This window comes from Ambystoma mexicanum, chromosome 6q, assembly GCF_040938575.1.
Source record: "Ambystoma mexicanum isolate Mex_15411 chromosome 6q, UKY_AmexF1_1, whole genome shotgun sequence".
Classification (NCBI taxonomy): Eukaryota; Metazoa; Chordata; class Amphibia; order Caudata; family Ambystomatidae; genus Ambystoma; species Ambystoma mexicanum.
In genome coordinates this window covers 19,600,149-19,621,047 of record NC_090937.1, presented here as the reverse complement: position 1 = coordinate 19,621,047, position 20,899 = coordinate 19,600,149, and the positions used below count along the sequence as shown (strand labels likewise).

The window sequence follows — 20,899 nt, the reverse complement described above, 5'->3', positions numbered from 1 at the left end:
ATTTGGCTGTGTTTACCTGCATTTAGCTTAGTTTCAAATTTGGCTTTGTTTACATGCATTTAGCTTAGTTTCAAATTTGGCTGTGTTTACATGCATTTAGCTTAGTTGTAATCATCTGTTCCCCCTTATCCCTGCCTCTCCTATCCTTTTCTCTAACCTCCACCCACCCCCTGGTTGCCTGTACGCTTGCCTGTTGTATCTCGCCCCCGCCTGTTGTTTGCTTGAGATATCTGCTCATCTGAATCCCTCTTCTTGCTTTTCCTCTCCTCTCTCCTCTTCCCTCTCCCTTCACTGTTTCCTTAGCACTTACTCTATCAGAATTGTCTCCTGACCTGTATGATAGCAGTTTGTCCTCCCTCTCCAGCACTATCTGAAATGTCGTCAGGCCTAGTACAATAGTTGCTTATTGTGTTCCTCTCCTTCTCCCTGTTGCTGCCCCCACCCCATCACCTCTTGTTCAATCCGCCACTACCTCAATTGTTGACAGACCTAGTAAGGTAGCCGCTTACCTGTCTCATTCTCCTTTGCATCCCCCTCCCCTCCTTATCATTGTTCATGCTCTTGCTCGATCAGTAATGTCGCCTGACCTGTATGGTAGCAGCTTGTTCGTCTCCCCCCCCCACCGCCGCCCTCACTTGTTTTTTCCTCCCTCTTCCCCCTCCAGCACTATCTGAAATATAGTGCCATGTATGATAGTTAATTTCACATTCTTATGTATCAAGAACTTGTAAGAATGTCACTGTATTCTCCCTTGTGCCTTCCCTGCCTTGAAACGCTTTGAAACACATTGTGTGTAGGCGCTATATAAATAATCAATTCAATTAAAAAAATCTGCATTCCAGGAATGGAGACATCTATTTCTTGGAGCCAGTCATTGTGTTGAATTCAGGACAGGTCATAGGAATCTCCATAGTCTACAGCAATACGACTGCCGGAACAGTAGACAAGCCAGGTGGGCTTATTTTTTTGTCCGGTTTGACTTTGACCTATCTACCTGGTTCTTAGAAGGTCCTTGCTGGCGCACTTCTCGAAAAAACATCCCTTCTTGTCACCCGTCCTACCTGAACATCCGTTGGCCAACAAGAACTTTGTCTTTTTAATACAGCCCTTTCTTCACGTTTTTCAGGCTACTCAGTAAACTAGGAACGGTTCCACTTTTGATGCACATGATGGATTGCGTCCACAAGGATTCGCCTTTTGAGGAGAACTGCCTTTTTTGTTCCTGCAACCCATCTCTAAGAATAGGCACTCAAGTTGGGTCACAATATACCTGCCACCAGACACTAAGGTTATAAAGCCACTGCTGAACAGCTGTCCAGATACTTCTGGTGGCCTGGTTAGAAAAAAGACGTCTCGGACCAAGTAGCCTTATGTTCTAATTGTGCCCAAGCAAATACTCCAACAACAGTACCATTGGAAAGTTGTTGCCTCTACCTGTACTGAATAGACCATGGCAGTCTATTTTCACAGATGTTATTGTCGAGTTACCACCATCCCAGCAGATCGTTTTGGTAAAATGGCACATTTTGTTTCTAGGCTTAAGATTCCTGCTGCTTCTGAGTTGGCTCAGATGTTTATACGAGGGATCTTGTATCTTCATAGTCTTCCGCAGTCTAAAATATCAGATAGAGGATCATAATACACGTCCTCATTTTGGAAACAGTTATGCAAGGAATTACACATCATTCAATCTGTTTTCTGGCTACTACCCTCAATCCAATGGGCTAACTGAATGTGTCAACCAGGTACTAGAACAATTCCTTCACTGTTTTTCCACTGCATTTGCATACAATTGGGCATTGCTATTACTGATAGCAGAATTTGTATATCATAATCCTCCATCAATACCTCACCTTTCTATACTTATCAATTCCATCCTCAAGCCTTCCGTTGGATCTGAAACCCAAATACTATTTACAACCAGTTAGGCAAAGGACTTCATGACGGTCATAAGTCGACCAATGAACACATGCTTCATGCTCGGGAACATATTTGCATATCGACGAAGGAGTCCCAATTCCAAAAAGTGTGGAGACCAGATATGGTTGGCATCAAAATACTTACCTGGTTATCTCGTTCCATTCAAGCTGGCACCATGCTGTGTTGGTCCAATCAAGATTGTATGAAGGATACATTCTGTGACCTTTAGACTTCATCTACCTCCCTCCTGGAACAGGAACCACCCCGTTTTTCACTCCTTGTTCCTTCGCCCCGGTCATCAAAGCCTTTTCCGCACTCACAGAAATTGCCTCGTCCCATCTACAAGAAGGGAGTTCCTGAGTTTGAGGTTGCCGGCATATGTAATTCCAGATACCTGCGTGGCACATTATAGTACCTGGTGGTTTGGCAAGGCTTTACCCCCCTTGTGATCGATCATGGGAGCCTGTACGATTCGTTCATGCACCTTCTTTAGAGCGTAACTTCCATCACCTTCATCTGGGTAAGCCTGGCGGCCGGGGCTTGTTGAGGGGGCATACTGTCATGATTCCCAAATATCACGGGACTTTGGGAGCTCGTTATTGCTTCATGCAAGGGTGCAGTTAATGGTCTAGTCTATATTCATGATGGCTGCTCCCTCGTCCGCTATGGCACACAAGTTCCGAATAGGAACGAGCTCTGCACATCACAACTTTCTACCTTATTGATGGATGCTGTTCTGAAGTAAGTTTGTCCTTACCATTGATCCTTCTTTACTTATTTTCCTGCCTGCTTAACCCTGATATCCTTATTCATGCTCTCTGGCCCTCCTCCTTTCAGGTGTGTGCTTCCTAGCCCACGCTCCATCATTCTGCAATCCTCTGGGACCTAGCATCAGTTTTCCTACTCTTCCAGCCTGATTTTCAATTTGATTAGTCCTGTCATCTACTGCATTGGAATTATTTTCCCCAGAGGGTTTCCACCTTTAGGCCCATCTTCTACAGGGGGGTCTTCCAGCTACCTGTTATATCGCAGGCGGCAGATTGGCTCTCTACAGAAATAGGTTACATCGCTTCTCGTCCAGACACCAGCCAAAGACATACCCAATTCCAGAGGTCGATCATGAAGTTCACCATCGGAAGAGATCTGCAAGTTCAGAACTTAGTCATGACAGCCCACTTGATCATCTTGGTCGAAGTCCACATCCCTAATGTTGGTAATAACATTAGATTTGCTGTTTAGAGCTTGAGAACTATGATCAGGAGATGTTAGATGACAACAAGAAGTCTGAGTATTCCCTATTAGGGTATCACTACATTGAAACGGTTGATGTTGATGTACAAGAATGCAGCCTTTCAGATGGCACATCTTAAAATTAAAACAAATAAGAGTTTAGATTAGGGTTCAGGGCCTTGATAGAGTTGGAGCCCATTTGAAATGAATGAGGTGTAATTCTGGGATGAATAATTCAGGTGAAGGTGACTTCATACCCACATCACTATATGTTCTGTTATGGGGATTGTAATCCTCAAATTGAACTGGTGGATTTGATATAATGCTTGATCAAAGTTGTTGTTAATTTTGAATGTTACCAGAAAGATTCAAAAGCTGTCCATCAGTATCCAGAGAATGGCAATCGGGATCCATTTATTGTAAGACTGAGTTGCCCAAGGATGTAGTTTCCCAGTAAGCTAGGTTCTCATGAGTATCTATTGTAGTCTCTGCTAAGCCTGTCTCTGCAGAAATGGCAACTCTAGAGATGTTGGGGACATTAACTACATCTGCCTTATTAGGAAAACGTGTTATTCAGGCTGTACCCTTTGAGCAGCTGGGGGGGGGGGGGCACAGTTGAGGGACGGGAGAAAGGAGTACTGGCTGATTGAGATTTTGTGTTGACTACTTGCTAAAATTTAGAATTTGTTAGATTGAGCAGTGGACGTCATATTTGCTGTGTTGCCTGCTTCATAGAGCATACATTGGTTTCTCTTTATACAGAAGCCACTTACCAAGATTCCAGTGCATGCCCCTCGCGCAGCTCCCAACAGGCTTGATTGGCAAGGGGGATAGCTGCGTCTCTGGCATTCCCAACTTCAGCGCCCACTGAGTGCTCCAATTCCTGCACCCAATCCCTCCTGCATAACTCTGTACGATGCCCCCAGGTGCCCAAAGCGCTACGACTGTAACTGCCAGCGCTGCAGCTGACGCGCTGTTTGCAGATTTTAATGCTTCCGATGTCTCAAAGCTCTCTCCATGGCTAACCACAGCACAATGATATGGAATGCCTGCAAAAGGCTCTCTGCGTCCACCACACCGCAGTAACAACCAGTGCAGCGGTTTACTTTTCAGATTTCATATTCTTAAAGCTTGATGGTTGTCGCAGAGCTGAGGCTTAGATAAAGGTAGATGCGCAGGGTCAAAAATGATGGCTGCAAAAACTCAAGCAGAAGGTTACTCAGTTTTTTTTTTTTTTAACAAGTTCTGTATGGTGTAAAATTAAGCTAAACCATCTGTTGCATGCATCTCATTTGATTAGGTTGCGTTACATTGTCCTGAAATATTCTGACAAACTATGGTCATACATTTCTCATGCTAGAATTGTGTTTTATAGGGTTATATTGCGAGCACCGTATGTCGCCAGAGAGTTCTTGAAGAGGGCTCAGTATAAGCAAATGATTGGCAGAGCTGGTCGTGCTGGGATTGACACTTCTGGTGAGAGTATCCTTATAATACAGGAAAAAGACAAGAGACTGGTAATGTGTACTAAAATAATTCTGTTTGTGATGCGTGTCTGATGTATATCAAGACCAGGCTATGTGCTTTTGCTTCACATCTGATGGTGTTAATGCAAAATATGTTCACTAGTGCTACTTTCACACATTCATGAAAACGCTTTGTAACTTTTGTAAAATGGTCCGCTAGCTCCAGACGATACTGATAAGTGGCCATTAAGCCAATATCCTTGGGTCCCCAGATATTTTTTTGGGACAATGATGCTATACATGTCCTGTATCCCCATAAGTGTATGTAACAGATTATTTGAGGAGTCCCATTAGGTTTTGTTTTTCTGTTCTCTCTGCCTTGGTTTGGAAGCTGTACTTGTTCTGCCCTTCGTATTGTAATACTCGAGGGAACCTGGGTTTGCAGAGGCATTTTGAAGGTTGTTTTGTTAGAATGCCTGGAATGATGGAATGTATTAGTTTGCTGCTATTCCAAGACAAATTGATTGCTTCCTCTAAAAAAAAATTAAAAAGTTATGATGTTAATGCACCCACGTCTGAACTGTGGCTTGTAATCGGTTGAGGGATTGCTAGAGCAGGGTGGCCTCCTACCTCTGGTGGATTCGGTGTTCACTCGCCAGTTGTAGGGCAGAGCTCTATATTCGTAGCCCATCTGCGTTAGGGTCTCCCTGCAAAGGATTTTGGTGTTGTGGAATTTTCACCTGGTAACTCAAATATGCTTGTGTGCAGAACTGGTAACTTCACCCAGAGAATTGCCTTCTTTGTGCCAGAGTAGCTAATGTGGTTTGTTGAAAGAAATAAAACCTTTTTGTGTATATGTAGTTGGTTGGCTTTTATGCACTCTACTCAACCTGTCTCGTTCACTTCTCAGCCTGCCCAAATGTTGTTCAGCCTTAATGCTGAGCATTTCCTCTGATACTGGCTTTCCTCTGATACTGCTCTGCCTTCCTCAGATACTGGCCCGCCAGCCTCATTTGATGCTCAACCTACCCCACTCAAATCCTCATTTACTGCTTAGCCCCTCTATTTCACTTCCACTGAACAATTCATTTCTCATCCTACCACATCATCTGGTCCCCTTATTTCATTCCATGCTCTCTTCCTCATACACTAAAACTGGCCTTTCATTCACTGGCCTTGACCTCTACCTCACTCACTCGCCAACTCACTTGCCTCATTGATCAACCTAGCTTACTCACTGTTCACTCTGCATAATTTACTGTCTACACTCCATCATTCGACTCCTTGTCCCCTTCTAGCAGTGGAGCTAGGATGTGAAGGGGGAACAATGTATGGATGAGTGGATCTGTGCACAATTGGTATGATGTTCTTTGAAGTGGTTCTTGAAGTGTAGAATGAAAGGGGCAGTTTTATATGTATTTGGAAGTTATTCCAGAAACTGTGTGCATAGCGGGAAAAGGACTAGATGCAATTGCATTCCCTTTTGCAGGTCTAGCAATGTTAGTGGCTTTTGATTGTGCACTGGCCTCTGATGCTGAGTTTCTCAGCCAAGTAGAGCAGTGAGGTGGTTGTGGTTGCGTTGTAGGTAATGCAGGCAGTCTTGAACATGATGTGTGCTTGAATGTGTAGCCAGAGCAGCTCCTTGAGAATACGGAATGAGATAGCATTTTCTTAGTCCTGTAAAGAGGCGTACTGTAGTGCCCTTGGTGGCTTTCGGAGGTTCCATGTTGGCATCTGGGGCTCTCGGAGGTAGGGCTTTTCTACCAACCAGTTGGGAAATTATTAGCGCTTGGATAACTGTTCTGAAACTTGAACCAGGGCTCAAAGCCTTGAGTTTGCAGGAGAGTGAAATCGATGGTTAAGCTGAGGGATTTGGACTGGGTGAGAGTTGAGGTGTGAATCCCTTTGGCAAAATAATCAAATGATCGACTTTGGCTTGCTTGGTGGGATGTCCTAGGAGTATTAATTCAGTCTTTGTCGAACTGAGCTTCAAGTAGGCACTTCAATCCAGGCTTGGATGAGGGAGACACCGCATTTGTCGCTGGATGTATTTTATCCAATTGATCTTAAGTTAAAGCTGTGTGTTATCTGTTTATTGGTGTATCTTGAGACCATGTGACAACTGATTACCCCACCTCCAATGTGCAGGTCATTTTAGGTTTTTCTGCTTTACATTTTACCGGTCACTGTACCTTGTTTGATTGCCACTGCTGCTCACTGTGCCTTCTAATGCTGCCCAATGAGACACATTCTATTTTGGTGACTTCCTCATATATTCATCAGAAAAAATTGGGCGGAGGCCACTAGGGGGTGTGAAGAAGAAGACAGCATGCTAGTGACGTGATTTGTCACCTCTACCTCACAGAGCCTTTCCTCCATCCCCAGGGAATCTCCAAGAACCCCCTCAGTAAAGGCCGTGGTAGGAATATATGTAGGAAAAAGCATAAACCTGTCACTGAGCATCAGTAATGAGAGGAGGCAATCAACCCCCTGCAATGATATGCCATTTATAACGCCCCTATACACAAGTGTTTCAAGGCGTGACGAGGCAAGGGAGGGGAAACAGAGGGAGGACAAAGACAACAATCTAGCAATAATGCCTAGTGAGATTGAGATCGCGCAAGTGCAGGGGAAGGGGGGAGGATGGAGAAGTGACAGACATGGTATCAAAAACAAGTAGTGCGGCCAACAGGTGGCAAGTGCGAGTGTTAAAAGTGCAGACCACAGGTGTCTAATAAGTGCAGGTAAGGGGTCTATAAGGTTGCAGATAAAGACCACAAGTGCAGGGGTCGCCAGGAGGCAGTGTGGGTGTGTAACTAGGGGGGCAGGGACCTGGGCCCGAGTTCAGAGGGTAACCAGGTAACCAGTGCAGTATCAGACAGGACATAAACAGGTGAGAGGAAGAGAGAAGGCAGAAGCAAAGAGGAAGGTCTTGCGGTGCTTCTGGAACTGAAGACTGTTCTGCTCAAAATTCTTTTCTGAATTGTAATAGCGTGGGGGTGAGTCTGTTGCTGACGGGGAGGAGGTTCCATAGTCTTGGGACGTAGGCCGAGAATGCTCGTTTTCTGACCCCTTTCTTTTTGCAGCGGCAGATTTCAAGTCTGCACATGTCCTGGCTTATGGTGGTGCACTGTCTGCCAGAGATATAGATGATGCAGCAAGACTTGAAGGTGATTTGTGCATGCAGTGGGAGCCAGTGAATATTGATGAGAGCTAGGGTGATGTGGTTGTATCTACATAGACCCTTGATGAGGCATGTGGCTGCATGTAGGACACTAGTGAGGGGCACAAGGGAGGACGACGGGATTCCTTTGAGGAGTGCATTGCCCCCCATCCAGATGGGATAGGACAAGTACAAGTAATTGAACAGTGGATCTGTGTGAGGCAGGTTTTGAGCCTATGGATGTCCTTGATGGAGTCAATCTTGAGGTATAGCTGTGTGTCATCAGGGTATTCGTGGATGTGGCTATTGTGTAGCTAGGGGGGCTCCCAGCAGCTCCATGTATAGATGGAAGATCACTGGGAAGAGGAAGAAACCCTGCAGTACTCCAGATACGGGTAGCATTGGGATTAGCGGTTGCCTGTGGTCTGCACACTTCAAGAAAAAAAATACCCAAATATTGAATCTAAAAACCACCTAGCAGAATCCCAATGGATGGCAAAAAGCAGCAAAAAAAGGTTGTCAATTGGAGTTGATCCTGGTGTCAAATAGTCAAATGTGAAAAGGTGGTGAGCTGATTGTCTTAGACAGCATACAGCTCCACAAAAAGTAGTAGTAGTTCTAAAAAAGTGAATAGCCAGAGTCTTTTGGATACTCAAAAGCCAGAAATCCAATTTAGTGTCTTCAAAAATCAGGCAAGGAAAATGAAGGGACTTCCCCCCTACCATCTCTATAGGAGAGAGTGGCCCGAGTGCTTCTCTATGGATGGTCCTTCAAGCCCCTGTCTGCCTTCTGTCTCTTCCAGCTCTGCCTGAACAACTCCTCCAGCCCTCCCTGGGCGAAGCATTTTTATAGTCTTGGAGCATCCTGCTTCATTATCAGCAAGAGTTAGATGCTGCTTAGGTCATACCTCACTGTCCACATTTAGCAGGAGCAAGTTGCTTGTTTATCTCTAAAACAAGGTCCTTTCTTATCCCTCATTGGCTAGTAGTTGTTAAATAACCTATAGTCTATATTCACCCTTTCTCCCCCATATCCGACCATGTCCGGAAACATTGTAGTTCATTTAAACATTGTTTTTATTAGCTGGAACTTCAGGACAATTTGAACACTTCCCAGACGTATTGTTTACGCAATGTGCTCAGTGTTCCCTAACAAAGATAAGGTTGATGCACAACCCATAACCCAGACATCCATGTTAAACATAATCCTCTGTTCTTATTTGTGAATTGTGCCCGTTGTCTGAATATATTTTAATGCAATTGCATTATGTACATACCTGCCTGCTGACTATTTGGCTTGAAATACTGCTCAACCCAAGCATTCAGGCTAAACAAAATGCCACTAGTTTAGCTCTGCTATCCAACCCACTCTGAACTGCAAGAAAACACTGTATAAAATAATTACTGGAATAGATGAATGATTGGGAAAGCAAGATGAAACCTGCCATACCCTGGAACATGTGACAAACTCCCCTGGAGAGGTGGGCAATGCGCAGACAGACGAGATAACCCCTCCCACATCGGAAGGTAGAAGGGAATATGGCAGAGGATGATGAGAAGCTGCATCTCAGGCCTTGAGCTGAAGAAGAGCTGCATGTGATTCTCGAGGACAAGGAGTAAGGAACGACCTGGCAAGCAAGATCATGTGGCGAAGAGGGAATCCTCACCAGGTACGGTCCAGGAAGTAAGTAGGGTCTGGAGAAACAATCAGTGAAGCAGGAGCAGCAGAAGGAGAGCAGGGATTGAAGCGGCTCGAGAGAAGCGAGGCCAGACCGGTTGAGGGAGGAGGAGAGGCTCACAGCCTCAGGTGCCCCGAGGGTATGACTCCTGACGGCAGAGAAAACTTCCTGGGCATATCACAAGGCAGTGGTGCAGGGACGCCCTCCCATCCCTCTTTTCTTATCGAGCACGAATACAGAGCGGAGCACCCTGGAGGGTGTTCCTCACTGCGGCACGGTGAGAAGAGACCCATAACGAAGACCCAGTGAGCAAGTGGGGCAGTAGTGGCGAGAACCTGAGGACGTCTGCCAAGTAGCAAGAGGGAGATAAGTGAGCCAAGGCACCCATGATCGGCACACTTAGAGCCACACATGGTGTAATCACGCTATGTGCCAGTCCCCGAAGCAAGACAAACGCCTCCCCCACATATAGAATTACCAAGGCCAGGCACGGCATGGAGATCCTGGCAGGAGCAATCAGGCATGCAGAGGTGAAGGGTGGCTGATCCCCCTAGGAGATGGGAAAACACCCTGCCTAGGGCCCCTGAGGTGGTGATCTAGTCAAAGAGGTGGAAGAGGACTGGATATAAAAACGGTAAAAGCCCCCAGTATGCAAAGAGATATGGTAAGGCAATAGCAGTGCAGGCCCCTTTTCGGGTCCTGAAAGTAGTGAAGAGAATAAAATTTCAGAAATACTTAGGGGGCCGGGGGGGATATGGGATGGACAGACTGGAGCAGAGGAGAACGATCTAGTTACAACTGCCTAGAAGGACACAATGATCTGGAAGATCTCCTTACAGAAATGCCAGCAAGAGAACAAGAGTGGGGTTAATAAAAAATAGGGGGGACCCCCCCCGTCACAGGATCAAGGGGAAGACAACCAAACCACCACCACCACCACCACCACCAGAGGAGATATAAAAACAATACTAGATGAGATCAGAGTAATGAGGGCAAAAGTAAGTCTCTGGCTAGACCAGCTGAAGGAGACGGTGGAAGCAGTGGAAGAGAGAGTTCAGAGCCTGCAGATGAATCCATCATCGGTAGACATACTGGGAACACAAATTGACGTCAGACTGTCAGAGCTGGAAAGAAGAAAGGAGGAATCTGCCTAGATGAAATCGAAAACCGTGAAAGGAGGTGTAATCTCTGCTTCATTGGGATTCTGAAAATAGACAAGGAATCAACGGAAGACATGGAGAAGGCAGTTCAAAAGATGTTTAACCTACTTTTCACGGATGAAGGTCGTCTGAAAGTGACAGAGCATACAGAGGCGGACGAGTGGGCACAGGGCAACCCAAGGTGGTGGAGCAAGATTCTACTACCACTCGGTGAAGGCGAGAATCCTGAATAAAGCCAGAAGAGCCGTGAAGGTGAACTGTAAAGGCTCTAAAATGGGCATCTTCCTGAACCGTTCAACGTACATGCTTGCAAGGTGCAAAATGTACAGAGAACTGACTTTATGATTGAGGGAACATGTTGTCTGGTACAGGTGGGGGTACTCCTTCTCCCTATTGTTCAAGGGGGAAGGGGGGTCTTACAGGCTGGTCACAGGGTACGACATACAAAGGGTGACAGATACATTGGTACAGGCAGAGCCGCTTACGGGGGTGGATAAGAGTGGTGAGTTAACAGGGTCAGATCGACAGAAAGGGGCCCAGAGCAGATTGAAAATGTCAGGACTGAGGAAGATCAGAAATTGATTACTCCATTCCCGAAAAGATGATGCTGCTTGTAGAGCAGAGTTAGAAAAGATATGGGTAGACAAGGAGGTGAAAGGAATATGCACAGGGGTGGATGAGGGGAAAAAAGCAAGGAAAGACAGAGGGAAAAAAGGAGAGAGGGATGGTTAGAAGTAAAAGGGAAAACAAAAAATGGTGGGGGGCACAATATGCAAGGTATGGGTGGGAGGAAGTGATGGGTAAGCGAAAAAGAGGAGACGAATACTGGGTGAACAGGATAAAAGGTAGAGGAAGAAAGGAGGTGATGAGGAGGGAAAAGGGGAAGGAACGGGAATGGAGAGGCACAGGCCCCCTCCCATCCCCTGATGGGAGAGATCAATGGTGGGTAAATGTTATGGATTATTAGCTATGAATGGGGCTGCAATGGTGTCCTCAGAGGTTTTATATCCCTGGGCGGATTTGTGCAAGGGTCCGGGATAAACAAGGCTATTGTTCATGTGGTCTATAATGGCCAAGAAATGTGTTTGATAAACAATGGTAGATTATATCGATAAGACGTTTACAATCGCCTTTTATTTGGTTTTCAGTTTCTAAACCTGGTGTTCCTACTGTTGTGTGTTCCCTGTATTTCGTCTTTGCCCAATGTGAGACGGCTATCCCACCACACCTTGCTCAGGGGGATATGGAAACAAACAAAAGATTGTTGAGAAGATATTTCAAAAAGATGAGTTTGTATATTCAGTACCTCCAGGAGAAACGCATACTGAAAGTAAAAGAATCAACTCTCAGGAGTAAGGACTTTTCAGACCTACTTTATACATTGGGAACATGCAAAAGGGCAAGGGTGGCTATCCTGATTGTTGCATGATGCCCATATGAAATAAAAGTGACTAAGTGGGACCCGAGAGAACAATATCTCTTCATCAAGGGGTTATACCAAGGGCACCCCTTGACTGTGGCATTGATATATGTCAGAAAACACAGGACACAGTGAGTTCTGGCAAGAGGCTAGCTGAAAGCTAGGGATGTTCACAGAAGAGGCCCTAGCGGTGGGGGGGGACCTAAACATGGTCCTGGAAGATGCAAGGGATAGGCTAGGGCAGTCGCCACCCCAGTGCCGAGATATACAAAAAAAGAAGTCAACACCTTTCACAGCATTAAGAAACAGGCACATGGAGAGAGAATAGGTTGAAGGAAAGTCTACACTTAACATTCACAGGCACATATTTTTACATGCGGATTGCTTTTATCTTGATGGATGCAAATCTCCTACCATGAATTAAAAAGGCAGAAGTATATGTCATGGTCAGACCATGACCTGGTCTGTACTTGGCCTAACAAGGAGCTAAGGGGAAAGAGGTGTTTTGATTTCCTCCTGAAGGAAAGGGCGCTAGTTCAGATGATCGGAGACAAGTATGAGGGGTCAGATATGTGAGGGTGACAACTTTGTAATGGTTTTTCGTAAGATTCCATTTTAGTAACTTAAAGGGGCTTGATAAATGCCTCACTATCCCTATCCTGAAGAGAATGTCCCTGCCTATTAAAATAAACTAAAGGAAACACTCTAAACAAAAGGAATCTGTTCCTCATACTTATACATACAACAAACATTTGAAGGGAATATATGGAAATTTAAAATATAACAAAAGTCAGTTACGTCCAACATAAACTTAATAACTGTTTCTCCTTGTAACCTGGGTAATGTTCCCTTCCCCTGATTTAAAGCAGGAATTTGTTTCAACAGTTCAAGATTAGGAAATTTCTGTTTTACAACAAAGTTCTGATGATCGGGCTCTTCTTGCTCCAAAAGTCTCTTACTTGGACTTAGAACATAAATGATAACTATTTGCCTCTCCAATTGTAGCAAAACGTTCAGCACAACTCCTTCTTAGGAAACAAAAACACTTCCACGGTTCATTTTTAGCAACTACAATGTTTTGTCAAGATGATTTCATAATGTATTTTTTTTAAACATTTCTATTGGTTTTTACAACAAACAAAACATAACCAACACACCCAACATTTTAGGTTCCAAGCTCCTTGGCATACTTTTACACATCATTTGTTGCTGTCTCCCCCCCTACCCCCACTTAACTGGAGCTTCCCCTTCAACACCTAGGACTTCTTGTCTCTTGGGGTAATACCCTTCTATCTGCCTCTGGCGTGTCGTCTTCGCTGGAATCGACACAGAGGTTCCCGACAATGTGGATACCAATTGTCTCCATTCCATCAGGGGCCCCACCTCGTTATCCTCTCCTGTGTTGGCTCGGGGATGGTGGCAGCCTCTCAGCCAGTGAGGATGCTCAGAACTGGGGTATTACCAGCAGTAATACCCCCACTCCAAGCCACCCACTTCCCCTCTCCCTCCCCTCTTCCCCAACCACAGCATTCTCTCCCTGCCCCCATCCCCACTTACCTTCGTTAAAGTCCATTTGGGGAGCAGACGCGCTGGGAACACTTCTGTCCCCAGCGCGTCCACTCACGATCTGTGACAGGCCGTCATGGAAAGGTAGAAGGGACTACATGTAGTCCCTTCTCTCGTTTCCATGGTGGGCATTTTTTTTGTTTACTTTTTTAATGGCCGCCATGGAAAGAGAGAAGGCACTACATGTAGTCCCTTCTTCCGTTTCCAGGGAGGCCATTTTTAGTGAACATTTTTTCAATGTCCGCCATGGAAAGTGAAAACAGACTTCGTTTTCCCCTTCCCTGGCGGCTATTTTATTTACTATTTATTTTTTTTGTTCCGAATCGGTTTGCTCAAGCCTGTAACTATGGGCCCCGGGACATTACCTGAAGTGGTAATGCCCCCCTGCTCGGGGCCTATTGCTTAAATATTGCCCTCTTTTGGCTTTGTCAATTATTTTGATCTTTGTATTTACATTTATAACCTTCTTGCCTGTTCCTAAGGTTTTTATACTGCCACTCTAGCTGTTTTGTATCAGACTGGTATGCAAAGTTATTCTGTCTGACATTTTCGCTTCTTTACTTTAAGTCAGTATTCAATTTTCTTAACAGTGGGTGATTACAGAGCGTTCCGGGGTCACACAACTCTGGTGAAATTACTGGGTGCTGCATACATGTCCACTCGATCTGCTGCCCCTGCTGCTTCTACTTCTTAAGATTCCCGTTGCAAGGTAATCTGCTTCCTGCTGCCCACGCCGGTCGGGAGAGGAGCGTTCCTCGCTCCACAACCACTAAGGTGCTCGTCGGCCACCGGAGTACAAGTTACTTTGGGGAAAGCTTTTCGGCGTGACGCTTCCTGCTGCACAACATCTGCAGACAGGGTCATTGAGGGTAGAGACCCTCTCGAAGCCAGCATCCGCTTCCCAAACGGGGAACGTGGTGTCTCGACAATTAATCAACCTTCTGCTTCTCCTTCTGGCCTGCACCTGATGGGGCCCTTTGTACTCCCTAGTCCCTCTCAGGTGTGGGTCATTTACACTACTAGACAGCACCTTGCAGCCCAGTGCCTCTGCACCCCTCTTCCTCGGCCAGGACTTTGGTCATTGTGGGACTTGAAGTCCATAATGTTCAAACTACCTTTTTCTTTCTTCAGTGTTTTTAAATGCACTTGTCCATTATTGATTATATTTTCAGGAGGAATATTAAAAGGAGTGAATGATTGGCCTGGAATAGGAGAATTAACTTTATCAGAACTTTGGATGGTAATGTTCTGATGTCTACATTAAACATTTTCTTGGGAACTACAAGAGTTCTTACACTTATTTATAGATGTGGGCAACTTTAGGAGGGGGCGTTTTACACCTAGTAAATGATTTAGTAGGACAGTTTTTTTTGAACCCCCAGAATGAATAGCTTTGGAACAGAAAACCGCACCCAACAGTCCTCCTACTCACTTGGGGCCCTTCTCCTCCCAGGTGATCCTCCCGGCTTATACTACCCCCAAGGTTAGGACCAGGTAGCGGCTGCCTTCCCCGGGCCTCCTGGGAGGATACTTCAGGTAGGGTCTTTATGAGGACTCTGCAGGATTCATCACACACAATTCTTAGATACTTAGAGATGAATGATGGGGAAGAGAACGCTGCAGTACTGTGGGAAGGGCTGATGGTCACCTTAGTCTAGAGAATGAAAGACTACGGACTCTGCTGCCAGATGTGGGTGAAAGAAAAATGGCCCTGGAAACGAAACTGAAGGCTACGCAGGCAGAATTGAATGCCATTTTAATGGAGAGAATGGAAACTGTGATTTCTCAAACAGAGGTACTATGAAAAGGGGAGCGACAGTAGACCGGATCCAAGCATATCGACAAAGGTATAAAAAAAATTCAAGAACGGTGTGCTTGATATGGGATAAAATCGACAGAACAATAAGAGAGAGAATGGAGATAATGGAAGAGTTCCAGGTTTTTTTTAAATTTTTTTATTTTTTAAAACAATTTTTATTTTAAAGGAAGAATACAAATTATCAGTCTTGTTACCTCAGACTTGTAGCATCACATAACCTGGATTTTGTTTGTGATATAAATGATATTATCAAACAACTTATACCTATTCGCCCATCCCTCCTCCCTCTAAACTACCCAACAGTGCCTTTTTGTCCCTTCAACATGTTCCCTCTATGCATAGTCCGTGATTATCCTTTTAATTGGCTGTTATTAGATAACAACTTCTTCTATAAGGATTTGTGGGTCTGAGGTTCCAATTCCATGGGTGCAAATAAGGTTTGTGTCAGCGCGTTCCAGGACCCACTATCATCACTGAATTCTGTGAGACCTTGGTAGGCTGCTCATTGCCATACTACAGTTTCTGCCAATGCCCATTTCTGTAGGTCTCTCCACCACATCTCCCGAAGAGGTCCAGGCTTATTATGAAAAGCTATATAAAGCTGAAGCCGCAGAGGATGAAGAGAGCATTGACTCCTACCTAGACCAATTGAAGCTCCCCAGAATAAAGTACCAACAACCTGTTGCCTGGATGAACCTATAACAGATGAAATAATGAAAGTAATCAAAGCAAAGTCGGCGTCGCTATCAGGTTTCTACCCTATCTAATGTATTTAATGGGGTGCGGAAGGGAGCCACCTTACCCAGAACAATGTTGTAAGCAAAGATCTTGGTAATGCCAAAGGAAGAAAGACACAGGACAACCATGTGTGGGGCCTAAAGGCTAATCTCCCTCCTCAAAGTTGACATGAAGATACTGGCAAAAACCCTAGGGAACAGATTGGAGGCCCTTTCTTCCAACACTGGTGCATTTGGACTAAGTGGGATCTATCCAGGGCCATCAAGGTTCAGATAATATTAGAAGGACCCTGGACCTAGTTCACCTTGCACAGTAAAGGGGAGAGGAGACTTGATTAGACTCCCTTAACGTAGAAAAAGACGGGGTCCTATAACACTAAGGAAACATAAGGTATGAGGGTAGAGAGGGAACATATAAAATACCTGGGTATACTTGCACGAAAATACCTGAAGAGACTATTTGAATTAAACTTCGCACTTTTGAGGACATTAAAATCAGATTTTCAGAAATGGAAGACTATGACTAGCTCCTGTCTCGGTAGAATTACATTGGTTAAGATGAACATGCTACCTAGAATATTGTTTTCCACTTTACGATGCTGCGGGTGAAGGTGTCGGACTGGTTCTTTAGAGAATTGCAGCATGAAATATCTGTATTTATATGGGGACGCAATAAGGCCAGGATCAACAGGAGAATCCTTGCCGTAGGAGGAAGGAGGTTTCGGCCCTGCAGGTCTACTATAGAGCAGCACAATTAAGAATCTTCTTGCAATACATGAGGGAAGAATTCAGGATGTATTGGATATAACTAGGAGACAGTATGACATATTCTCACTTTTGGAAGACTTTTCTCCAGACCCGCTATATTTGACTGAAACCTGGTTTTTGCCATTCTCAAACCCTGACATTGTACAGATACTTCCCTCTAATTGCAAGATACTTCACTTAGACGGTGCCTCCCCGTCGGTTGGACGTCACTTGGCTCCAATTTGTTTAGCATCTATAAACTGCACTTTATTTGTTCTGGAAAATATAATCTACCTTGCAAGCTTCATCTTATTCGGCTTCAAGTGTCACCCAAGAAGTTTGCAATTTTGCACAGCTTATTTCTGATTTGGTTTTGACTTATCCTAAATTGGTTCTTATTGGATATTTTATTGTTGGATCTAATAATCCAATGGGCACCTATCCAATGGGCACCTATTGTTAGGAAAGATTTCTTAATTGTGGGTAATTTTCCTTCCATGTGGCAACCCCTAAACTTTTTGCTGTTGTTTTCACCATGATCTAGACTTTGCCAGAGAAGTGCAGCCTTCTGCCGCACTCCTCTGGACTTTCGCTCCATTCTTACACAGAAACTGACATGCCCTTAAAACAGTCAGTACCGGGAAACGCTGTTTTCCGTAGTTTCTTTATCATGTTGCAGCTTTCGTGCAACATGGCACAAGAGGGCACTGTAAGCTAAGTTACTGCTATCTTGGGTCTCTAGTCTTCTACAGGCCCTAGATACTCTCTTTGGATTGTAAATGAACGGTGCATTTGAATCACGGACGGGATTGGTGGCAGCAATCGTTTCTTGTGTTTTTGAGCTCCTTTTGGCATTTCAAGCGCGTTTCTCGCGCTTAGCCCAAAATGGTGACCTGGCTCCCAAAATGGCCAGACCACGAGGCTTTGTCCTGTCCGCTGACCGTCTTGCCCCCTTCACCTCCCCCAGGTCGAGCCGACCCGGGGCCTTCCTTATTTGGGCATTTACTTTCCCGCGAAAACACAGATGCTTTCGCGGGCTTCTACAGGCCTGTGTGTGCCTCCAGGATGGGGGCTGGGATGTCTGGTCCAAATACACATCCTGGGCGCCAGAGAGTCTAGGGTGGTGTGAATGCCTGGGACCCCCGTGGTCCGTGATGAGGTCCACAGATGGTGTGAGTGTTTTATGACCGGATCTCCCATTGGGTCCCCTCCGTTTTTGCGCGAAGGGAACCGTGGATAAGAGGGGGCTGGAAACGCCACTACCATGTCGATCTCCTGAGTTCTCACAAACAAAGGGATACAGGAGCCAAGTATCCTGCAACTACGAGGCTGAACTGAGGAATCTCTGGTGAAGGACTGCTTCTCTGCACTGCTGTCGCTCTGTGAAACTCTTTCTACCTCTGATCGAACGAGAAGGCCTGTACTGGTACTTCGACCCATTGGAATAGTGGGAACAACTATTCTCGGCATCTTCACCATCTCCTGCAAGTAAGCCTTCGGAAGCGCCCGTGGGCCATCCAGTGGACTGACCAGCCTACATAGGAGTCTTGCTCTGTTACCGCCGTCAGGTTGTGTTGTATTCCGAGTCCCCGACACTCTCACCCGCTTCGTACACTTGGCGTTCCCAGGTCTGAAGTGAGTGTGCACTGGGCTGAAATACACACGGACGCCTCGTTGCCCTGCTGAGGTAACAATCTGTGCGGGTTCACTTCGTTTGGGACATCTTTAACTCAACTTCTGCTGCTGCGGAATCTACACGACGACGAGACGTCCCCTGCTCCTATCTGAACCTGCCAGCACTGAAACTGACGCGGAGAAGCCTGGGTCTGCTTGCATCGGGGACCGGTGAGTAGCATCGCTAGGAACTGGTCGCCCTCCTGCAGGAGCCCATAGCTTTTCCCCGCTGTCTCTAACAGAACGCCTTTCCGTACTCGCACTCTGCTTCTGCCCCCAATGGAGACTGCGTTTGAGTTGCGGAGCTCTGTTCATCTTCATTTGTTCACCGAACTAAACTGCCTGATTCCCTCGAAGAGACTCCCCTTTTTGCCCGTTGGTACCAGCGTGTGCCGGTACCTTTGAGCACAAGGCTCCACTCTTCGTAGGGTTTGGACTTCCTTTTAGTTAGGTGCCTCTGAAGGCGGACTGGGTCTAATTATTATTCGCACTGTCTGTTTTCCTCCCCATCTAGGTGGTCTACACATTTCGTGCGTCTAACTCGTTAGACTCGTTTGTATTTGTATATATACTGTATTGGTTTGGTATGTGTTGGTTTACTGGAGTATTATTGTGATTTCTCGCTACGGTCAATGTTACAAAGGCCTTGTAATAAATGTGTATATATTTTTAATATAACACCTGTTTGGAGTAATTTGTAAGTGTCCTTGCTTTGTGTGCTCATTGCAGGCTTTCAGTCACCCTCACCCCTCTTGAGACCTAGTCTTGACCGCCGCAATCGCTACCCTGATTGGTCTGGCTTGTCCAGAGGTTACCCTGTTCCAAGAACCTAGGCTGGCCTTCTGAACCTCTGCGCCTCCAGGACAGAGTTCAGAAATCCGTCTTAACACCTATGCAAAAAATGTGACTGTTTTAACCGATATGGCTCTTGAATTGCGTGATCATCTCCCTACCCATGAAGGGGGTTAAACCCTTGATTCCATTTTTTTCTGATAAAAATTTTGTTGCTGTTTTCAAACGTCTACTGGTTTTGTGGTCTGACCATTTTGTTGTACCTTTCACATTTTGTTTTCAGCCCTATCCCATCGTCTTTTTAAAAATCCCCAACACCACCACCATTTGGGTAGGGTTTGTTCCACTGCTCTGGCTAACCACTAGGTGACTAGCACAAAGGATTTTATTGTAAGGGACAAGCAAGATCCTTGTACTGCATTTATGAATGCCATGACAGTCTCAGCGAATACTTTCGCGCCCACCATGGTTATGAACACTAAAGTTAAACCCTCAGAGCCGTGGTTTACTTCTGATTTAAGGGCTCTTGAGCAAACCTGTCATCACTGCGAGTGCAAATGGCAAATTGACTATGATATGTACTCCAAGCTGACCTATGAGCGGGCAGTTTTTCAATATCGTGCTCCTCTTCTTTAGCAGCCTCTTGTTCATCACAAGAGCTATTCAAAATAGCCAAGGAACTCTCAACTGTCGTACCATCAATTAATCTATTGTGCTCACAAGCACAAGACTATTCAGCAATTTATCACTGGTAGTGAAGCATATTGTTTAGAAGACATGCACACAGAGCAGTCTCTTGGTAGAACCAATGACCCGGACATGTTCTGGTTTGAATTTGTCAACAAAGATATGGTTATGAGGGCTTTTCATAAACTAAAATCAGCTTCTCCTGTCGACCCTATTCCTCTTTGGGTTTGTCAGTCTTTGCCATCCAAAGTTATTCCTCTGCTTATGTTAGGTCTCAATTTTTCATTTTCGATTGGTTCCATTCCGGTCCCTTTGAAGCATGCGGTTGTTTTTCCATTATTGAAAAAGCTGCACCTGGGTACTGCTCAGGCAGCAAACTACCGGACGATTTCACTCTTAGCATTTATTATGAAGCTCATGGAAGTGATCATCACCCTCAGCTCTCTTTTCCTGGAATCTCAGTCTCTCCTTCACCCTTTCCAATCAGGCTTTCGTTCATCTAGGGGAACGGAGTCGGTTAGGATTTCTGTCCTGGACGATCTTGCTCTGTTCCAGGACCGCAGAACGGTCTGAGTGGTGATTCTCCTTGACCTCTCTGTGGCTTTTGATACTGTTGACCATCATGTCCTGCTTTGCAAATGCAGGAGTTTTTGAGCTGCCCCATGCCTGGTTTGCATCTTTTCTCTCAGACTGTACTTTCACTTGCACCTTTTTCTCTTCACCCATCCCCACCCAGTAGCTCTTTCCTATGGGGTACCTCGGGAGTCTTCACTGTCCCTGTATCATTTTAACCTCTATCTTCACCCTTTAGCAGATCTCATTTATGAGCATGAGGTGCGC

At 45.4% G+C, this 20,899-nt stretch overlaps 1 protein-coding gene across 4 annotated transcripts in view; it reads left to right on the top strand.

Moving 5' to 3' along the window:
- HELQ (helicase, POLQ like) overlaps positions 1-20,899 on the top strand; it is a 938,511-nt gene that overhangs the window by 486,884 nt on the left and 430,728 nt on the right. For all 4 annotated transcript variants that reach the window (XM_069630384.1, XM_069630383.1, XM_069630386.1 and 1 more), the window contains one exon: positions 4,526-4,667. In XM_069630384.1, coding sequence (XP_069486485.1) covers positions 4,526-4,667 — 142 coding nt within the window. The remainder of the gene's footprint in view (positions 1-4,525; positions 4,668-20,899) is intronic.